Source organism: Pteropus vampyrus, unplaced genomic scaffold (genome assembly GCF_000151845.1).
Source record: "Pteropus vampyrus isolate Shadow unplaced genomic scaffold, Pvam_2.0 Scaffold160, whole genome shotgun sequence".
NCBI lineage: Eukaryota > Metazoa > Chordata > Mammalia > Chiroptera > Pteropodidae > Pteropus > Pteropus vampyrus.
In genome coordinates this window covers 641,101-649,322 of record NW_011888941.1, presented here as the reverse complement: position 1 = coordinate 649,322, position 8,222 = coordinate 641,101, and the positions used below count along the sequence as shown (strand labels likewise).

Here is an 8,222-nt window from a genome sequence, read left to right as displayed (position 1 = left end):
ATTACACTTTAAACGGCTTACAACAAGCCATTATGTTTTTATAAAAAAGTTATTTAATAGAAATATACCCATGAGATAATGACTTAAAAAAAACCCGATGTGTAATTAAAAACAGATTTATTACCAAGATAAGAGCAGTGAATGCTTATGCAATGCTTGCTCATTTTCACAGTTTTACATTTGAGGTTGCTACTTCATCGTGACCACCTCCCTACGAATGCAGAATTTATTTGGTCATTACTTGTGGTGTTTTCCAGACCTATGTGAGGTATTTCTAAATAGCTTCAAAGTTCCTTAATTTACTCACGAAAATAAATGATTAGAACAGTCAAAGGTTAAAGTAATAAACTGCAACAAATCACCACTGGAAAGTGATGGTGAAATAGCTACCTAAATATGAAAAAGCACATAAGGGGGAAAAGCTAGAGAGCGAGCCCATCCCCCAATTTCAGCAGCTTAAACGTTAACTGATAAGCTGCTACCAGACACAGAGTCCATTTGAAAGGTTTCATTTCATATAATATTTCAATATTTTCCTAGTCAATCTTCAGTATCAAGTAGATAAAAAAAAAATCTATGTCAAGAATCTGGTAATAACTACTCAAAGCATGAGCGTCATGAAATCTTTCTATTATTTGTGGTTTCCAAAAATAAATAGCATTCAAATATCAATCAAGATTTTACAGTGAGAAAGAATAAAAGATAAAGCTGACAAAATCTTTTCAAATACACAAAAATTGCAGATATTCTGGCACTTACAGCCTACCTTCTAATTCTCCATCACGTAGTTCCAAGAACTGTGTAATTTTGTAAAGTACTGAGTGCTAGCAGTCAAAGGAATATAGACAGTCACTGGAAAATAACAACCTTGGAAATTATAGGCCTGCAAAAAAGATTAAGTTGCATGCTGCAATAATTTTTTTATAAATACACTTTTTAAACCTTCCAACTGTTAGATATAATTAAACTTTATAATGCTGATCATTCAAAGGTAAGCTGTACTGGGAACTGCAACTGTACTCACAGAGATCTGGTGTAGGCTAATGGGGAAAATGGCTAAGAGCTATGGAACATGGGGGATTTAAAATTCCCTTTAAATTCTATGATAAACTATATTACAGGCAAAGCATTGAAATTAACTGCAGACAATTATGAACATTAGCATAGAAAAAAATCATATTCAAAAGATGTGTTAAAACAATCCTAGCTGCAAACATAAGAAAACTGCCTTATTAAAAAACAAAATAAATATGCAGCAATCTATAAAACAAAAGTTACATGAGATGATTAAAAAAGAATGCTTGCTGCAAGCATTTTCTAGGAAGGTATACAAAAAACATATGTATCTAACACTGGTAGTAGAATGTCAGTGTGTTGATTTTATCATTTCAAAATGACTCTGAGTTTCTCCCCTTGTCGGTCAACATTTCTCACAATACATGCTTTAACTTTCCTGGATTTAAGTCTTTAGGAGGCTTATTTTTAACCTAACAGGTAACTCATGACAGCTATTACAAGCAGTTTAGGGAAAGCCACCCCTTGACATGTCTGCAGACAACAAGCAACACAACTCTTCTTCTAACAGTAACAAATAGAAAGTTCCACTTCATTTTTTTAAAATTTTATTTATTTATTTATTCATTTATTTATTTATTTATTTATTTTTTAGGCGAGGCAACCCTTGGTTGACCTCACAGATTGCAAAGACCTTGTCAGCTTACAATCCTTCATTTTTTAATTTTTTTTACGCCTACAACACCTGGTCTTCCTAAGTGGTCTCCCATCCAAGTATTAACCAGGCCCGACCCTGCTTAGCCTCTGAGATCAGACGGGATCGGGATTATTTAAGATAGCATAGCTGTAGACTCCACTTCATTTTTAATAATGTAAGTTCAAGATACTCTATTTTTCCGAGGTCTTAAAGAAGTTAATTAGGAAAAAGAAGAATTTTTGTTAAAAATATTAGTTAATGGCAAACAGAAGGGGGCCCAGCACTTGGCAGGACATCAGAAAAATATAAGTTTAAGACTACTAAGAGTGTAAATACTCTGGATAAAAATTACTTCAATTTCTAAAACATCGATATAATTAACACTACTTCCACACTGAAGAGAATATAGTTTTGATGACATAAACACTCCCATAACAGGCCTTTAATATGAACGAAACGATGGAACTCAGGTCTCTGAAATGGTCACGGTTGACATTTACAGAGCAGTAGCAGCAGCAGTGCATGATGACAGTGCTGTGCCCGCTGCTTTCACGTGCTCCTAATTATCCCAATGCCTACTGTTACCTTTACCTAGAGGATTAGTAGAGAAAAGGCCTTATGATCATGAGAGGATTTAAAATACTCAGCAGTGACAGAGACAGAAATCCAGATCTGAAGGAATGAAAGAGAACGCAGGTGTGTCTGCAATGGGTGGGGACAACCTTGCAAGCCCTTGGGAGCCAGCCTGAGCAGGAGCTTCCAAGGGCCCAGAGGGAGGTCAGCAGACAGATAAAATCTAGAGGGCAGATGATGAACATCTTGAGGCTCATGTCGCCTCACTGTTTCGGGGAGGGGCGGACCTGAGTTGGGCTGAGGTGGGCATGGGGGAGGAGGGCTGGCTCAGTCCCTGTGGGGAAGGTGGAGGCCTTTGAGGACACTCCAGAAATACACATGCTGAGGAGGGCGGCAGTGGACTCAAACCAAGGAGAGCACCGTGCGTCTCCTACCCATCTGCACCGCAACGTCAAGGAAGTAAGAGACTTCCGAGCGGAAGTAGGGTCTCTGTTAAAAACAGCCAATTTGAGGTTTAGGGAGCATAACTAAAACAAAGTGTGGGGCTGGAAGACAAAGTGAGGCCAAGAGCAGGACATCTGTGGGAGTGAAGAAGGTGAGAGGCCGGGGGTGACAGAAAGCAAGTTTTAGAAAGTGAAATAGCAGAGTCCCATGTGTGGCAGACTCTCTACAAATATCCTCTTGTGGTGTCTTAGGTTTTGAAGATGCTTCCCAAACACTGCAGGTATTCCACAGGTAAAGTCAGCTCAATGGTCCCCAAACTTGGCCAGTGACAGACTGCTTTTAAAAGCCTCATTTACATGTTAGGCCCAAGTTACAAAAGCAAAAAAAAAAAAAAAAAAAAAAAGTGAAACTGAAACATTTGAAGAAAAGCAATTCGACAAATTTCTTCAGTCTCCCGATAAATATGGACCGAACCAAATGCATCTCTCATCTTTTTACTTTTCTTCTTTACGTGAAGGAATGGAGATGTCATTTTTTCCAATATAGAATGGCTGAACCAGTGCCAGCCCGCACATGTACCTGCTCTGATCCTACAGAGGACATAGGGGTGGCCCATCACAGATGTCTGCCATCTCATCCATCAACAGCTTTTCAAAACATCTCCAAACTATCCAAAACAGTACTTCTCTAAAAGACCAGTCCCCTGTTCGGAATAAAAATAAAAGGGCAGAGTAGCAATAAGATACCTACCCCATAAGGCAGCACACAGAATCTCGGAGTTAAATCTCTTCTTGTATTTACGGATCTCTGGGGTGTCACTGTGAGGCCGCGTGTTGGTGGGGTTCACGTTGACCACCGAGCCTTTCCGGGTGGGGTCCTGCCTTACAGCTTCTGGTCTCATTCCATCACAGGAAAATCCCACTACAACGCAGTACACACGGCGTTATTTCCTATAGATGCCAACCTGGCACCTACCCCCGCCACACATACACACTATACTTTGAGGACATATTCATGTCATAACTGACTTTTGTTGAAAAAATGGTATAGGAAATGTACATGGAAAAAAGGACCTTGACTATGCAGCTCATTGCAAATAAGGCAGTGCAAGCGGGATGGGCGCGTGTGCATCCAATGTCTGCACCTGCAACCACTGCCATGCCACGCTTAAGCGACCAGAAAGAGCGACGCCAAGTGACGGGTCCTGTCTGTCAGCTGCTTTCCTGTCGCCGCTTCACTTACCCACGGAAGTCACTGTGGTCCCGCTAGATGGAGAGATCTGTAGTAACCTGGGGTCTATAAAAGGTGTGAAGGAGGAGCAGGATTTGTGTTTCTGGAGTGTGCTACTAGCGGACTGAGTCTGCAATGCAAATTTCAATTTCATTAATACAGATGGCATCAGAATGGTGAACATTACAGCATTACAACCCACTTCTGTGCTATACTGTCCGCAACACAAAGCCCTCACATTCCTGCATTGGCCCCCAAATGCTTGAGAGCACCTCTGTGTGTGCACAGCACACCCCAGCAACAGACTGTTTCACCTGGACCCACCGAGAGAGCTGCTTCTCTCCTTCAGAAATATTGCCCACCTAGGAGAGGAATGCTGCATGCTACCAATAAAATCTACGCTTCACGCTTCTAGTTGTTTTGTTTTGTTTTTTTAAGTAAATAATTATAATGAAAACTCCTAAAGGAGGTTTGAAATGTCTTGACCTCAATTCATCAACTCTGAATTTACTCTCCTGCCCCCAAAGGTCCAATTAATCTATGTTGGAATATTGGCAAATCTCAATTTTATATTATTTGTTTTAAAGTGAGCCTCTTGCCAGAACGCTACAGAAGCTTTGGCTGCCGGCATTTTAGATGCTAGATGCGGCATCATTAAACCCACATCAAACAGGCTCATCAGTGAAAGGTGCAAACGACAGAGTAAGGCGAATCCTTTTGCTCTTTTAGGAGCACCACTGTTTTGGTTAACAATGTAACTTAAGACAAAAAAAAAAAAAGAAAACACAAAGAAAGTGAAACAAATTGTTAAGTGGAAATGTAATGATAATTAAAAACAAAACAAACAGAAAAATAAACTTGCCAGTTTAGTGAGTTAAGGGTTATAGTAAATACTGTATATTAGAGCAAAATGGAGCCAAGTTTAAATGTAAATGTAAGGAAGAATGTGAGTGCAGGTGGGATTCATCACTGGAAGAAAGAGAACATGTCTGCTCAAGTGCTTTCGTCCTGCACCGTTTCTCCCACCATGGGCAGCTGAAGTCACCATGTCCTCTGGCCTATGCCCTTACTAGGCTCCCAGGCCTTCTGCTCCCAGCTGACATGGCTGCCTGCTGGCAGGCTTTCTGCCCTTATCCCACAATCAGCAGCCAGTCCAGCCGATGGACAATCTGAAGCCAAGCCTGCCTTAGAAGCAAACCACTTGTCCCTGCTCCTCAGAGGGAGAGGATTATTCTGATTCTTTCTAACAAGGAAACCAAAATAGGAGCAGGCAGCAGGCTGGCAATTAAACATTTACATCGACAAGACTGGCTTAAAGCTGCGTGCCACTTTCAACCTCCTTCAACAGTTAGACAAATGCATTTAAACCAAACCTCCCATGAAATCAAACCACTGGTTTTATTCAGCACAGGGTGCTCAAGGTGCACTCTGTCACTGCTGGGGGAGGGGAGGACAACCCTCTTCCAAAGAGCAAAGAGTCACCCAACTAGCACCCAGACGGAGCACCACAGCCAAGCCTTCGAATGAGCACACAGGATCTCCCTCTCAAATTTTAAATTGAAAGCATGCCTGGACCTCTGCTTTTCTTGCTCAACATCCTACTTTTCTAGGTTTCCCCAAAAAGCATTTGGCCTCTTCTTAAACCATGCGTGACTGTGAATTTCAAGGAAAGAAATTCTTTTCAACAGGGTTGGTGAAAACGAATTAGAGTAACCAACCTGCAACCCAACTCCCCCCGCCCCACCCCCCAAAAAATACAGAATACAATCCAGCCCTGTTTGAAGGAAATTCCTGTTTGAGAGAACAGGTCTGTCCATATAAGGCCAAGTCTGCGTAACCAAATTTTTCTATATTTTATTTATTGGATAAAAAGAATGAAAAAGGCAGGCTGCACAAACAACTGCAAGAGTTTAATGTCAAATACATAATGGATCTGAGAACACAGCAATCATTTTATTTCGACTTAAAAAAAAATACACAAAGCCATGCAGCTACACTGATCTAGAGAACAGGAAATAGTGAACTGGCAAGTTTGACGGGAAATTGATCTAGGTTAAGGGATTTGTACGCGGGTCTGAAACATGTTACTTGGGGGTGGGGAGAAGGGTGGGTGACAGAAGAAAGCGGGCAGGCAGGGAAAGGCGGGGGGCACTGGGCAAGTCTCCTCCGCGAACAAGCGACTAGGCGGTGCTGGTCTAACCCTTGGAAAGCAGCCAGCTGTGGTGCAAGACATACCTCATTAGTAGTGAGCTTGTCCTGGGGTGCCTGTGGGGACATGGTGGGTGTCGGCTGGCTGGAAGATGGGGAGGAGGAAGTGGAAGAGGTGGAGGAGGAATGGCTTTGCTGTAAGAGATCTGGCAAGAGGTGAATACGACCGGCAAAGCCATTGCTCTCGTGATGGCTGGCACGCTTTTGGTCAACTGTACTCTGCAGAAAAAACAGGCACACTTGTCTTGCTCGGGTGCTGCTGGAATCGCCTATGACCCTGCTGATAGCTGACTTTGCTTAGGTGCTGTGTGACTTTTCAAACAGTTCAGTTATCGAGGAAAGACTGGAGGAAATTGGCCTGAATTGCTCACACTTCCTTGCTGAATGCCTAAGTGGAGCCAACAGAATTCAAAGTATCTCCTCTGGTGGCCACAGGACTCAAGCAGAAGGTGTTCAATTTGGTTTATCTGCCACACTAGCCACTGTTACCAAAACCACTAGCAGTTTTTCTTCCCTTTTTAAATCTCTCTGTTCTAGAAAGCATCCCATCACTTTTCTGAATCCTGGTCTTTTCCATATTCTTCCCACTTTCCACCCGAATGCACTGGCACAGCATGCGACACACTCAGGGAGAAGTCCGGAATGCTAGACAGGTGCCCTGCTCTGTTTAAATAAGAAGCAGATCACTTTCCTCACAGCCAAGCTGAGAAATGAACAGACAGTTGTAAAACTTAGTCATCCAAACTGAGCACAACTGGGTGGTACACATTTAAGAATCAACGAGCAAGAAAACTAACATTTGGGAACACAGCAGAGAGCCCTCCCAGCCCTGCGGCTGCCCAAGGCCCGCCCAGTGACCGCCTGACTGCGCAGACCGCCGAGCTAAGTGCGCTCTGCAGGACCCCCGAGGCTGCCCTGCTACAGACCGGCCTGCCCCCGGCCCAAGCCTGCTGAAGGACACTGCCCTGCGGTTTTTCCACTGTCAAGACACAGACGGAGACGCAGCATGGTGCTGGGTGAGGGCCGCCACAAAACATGCAGGGGGCAGCGATGTGCGGTGGAGACTGCCAGCTACCGTGTTGGCATGCAGCGCGTCCTGCCGCCCCAGCCCCGACACGACCCTTGGGTCTCGTTACCATGGAAACAGATGATGATGTAGAAACAGCATGAGTGAGTGAATGAGCACGTGGGTTAATGACGACAGAAGCTCAGCCTCTAACAACGAAGCGAACACACGGGTACCTGGCGGACGATCAGGGTGCCCTCCTTGGATGGGGTCATGGCTGGTTCACTCTCCACATCATCATGGACAATCATGGTCTTCACGGATTCTGTCTCACCATTGCTCAAATTCAGAGATGACCTATTGAGACAAAATCCAGAGGCGAAGGGCCATGAATCCCGTTAGTCGAGGATATTGTTTTGATTTCACCTCCTCAAAGTCATTAGATGAGATCAGTTACAGGTAGAAAGTTTCCTCAGGGAAAACCAATGCTTAGTGTTTTCCCTTCAACGAAGAATTTCCTGCCACTACAGTTCGTTTTTGAGCAAAAAAATTAGAATGAATAACTTATGGTTAATTAAAGCAGTTAAACTGAAGTTTCCCATTTATCGTATTCTCAAATTAAAAAACAAAAAATAAAATACACATTCGAGCATTAGGGAGAGGCGCTGACATGCACACACACACCAATGGACCAAAGGGGAAACATAAAGGCTGCCTGCTGCTGAATCCGTGACAACTGCTCATTACATGTTAACAGACTCCTATGACAGGTTTAGAAAAAAATTGGTTCCAGGTAGAAAGAAGGCTCAGCGGGGACATTCTCATCCTCTCTAAAATACACCAAGGACTGACGCTGCTCTGGCGTCCTCTGGTCCAGACGTGGCTTCCTCGGGCCCCTCTTGTTCTGCGTCATCGTCTTCCTCGTCTGTCGTCCCCGACTCCTCACTGGATGAGGAGTAGTCTGTCACTTTGTGCGGTGGTCGCACATCTTCCACTGCCCGAAGCTCTTTGGCCAGCGCAGTCAAATCCTAACACACAGGACAGAAAAGA

General features: G+C 43.5%; 1 protein-coding gene and 1 pseudogene across 22 annotated transcripts in view; both read right to left on the bottom strand.

Annotated features, from left to right (window-relative positions):
* Window positions 1-8,222, bottom strand: part of MAP4K4 (mitogen-activated protein kinase kinase kinase kinase 4) — a 177,010-nt gene that overhangs the window by 17,175 nt on the left and 151,613 nt on the right. For 14 of the 22 annotated variants that reach the window (XM_023536600.1, XM_011370102.2, XM_011370101.2 and 11 more), the window contains 5 exons: window positions 8,025-8,200; window positions 7,409-7,529; window positions 6,194-6,385; window positions 3,971-4,088; window positions 3,479-3,649 (listed from right to left, as the gene is read on the bottom strand). In XM_023536600.1, the coding sequence (XP_023392368.1) occupies window positions 3,479-3,649; window positions 3,971-4,088; window positions 6,194-6,385; window positions 7,409-7,529; window positions 8,025-8,200 (778 nt within the window). The remainder of the gene's footprint in view (window positions 1-3,478; window positions 3,650-3,970; window positions 4,089-6,193; window positions 6,386-7,408; window positions 7,530-8,024; window positions 8,201-8,222) is intronic. The other 8 variants (XM_011370107.2, XM_011370108.2, XM_011370109.2 and 5 more) reach the window with 1 other exon arrangement.
* Window positions 1,748-1,866, bottom strand: LOC111745676 (annotated as a pseudogene).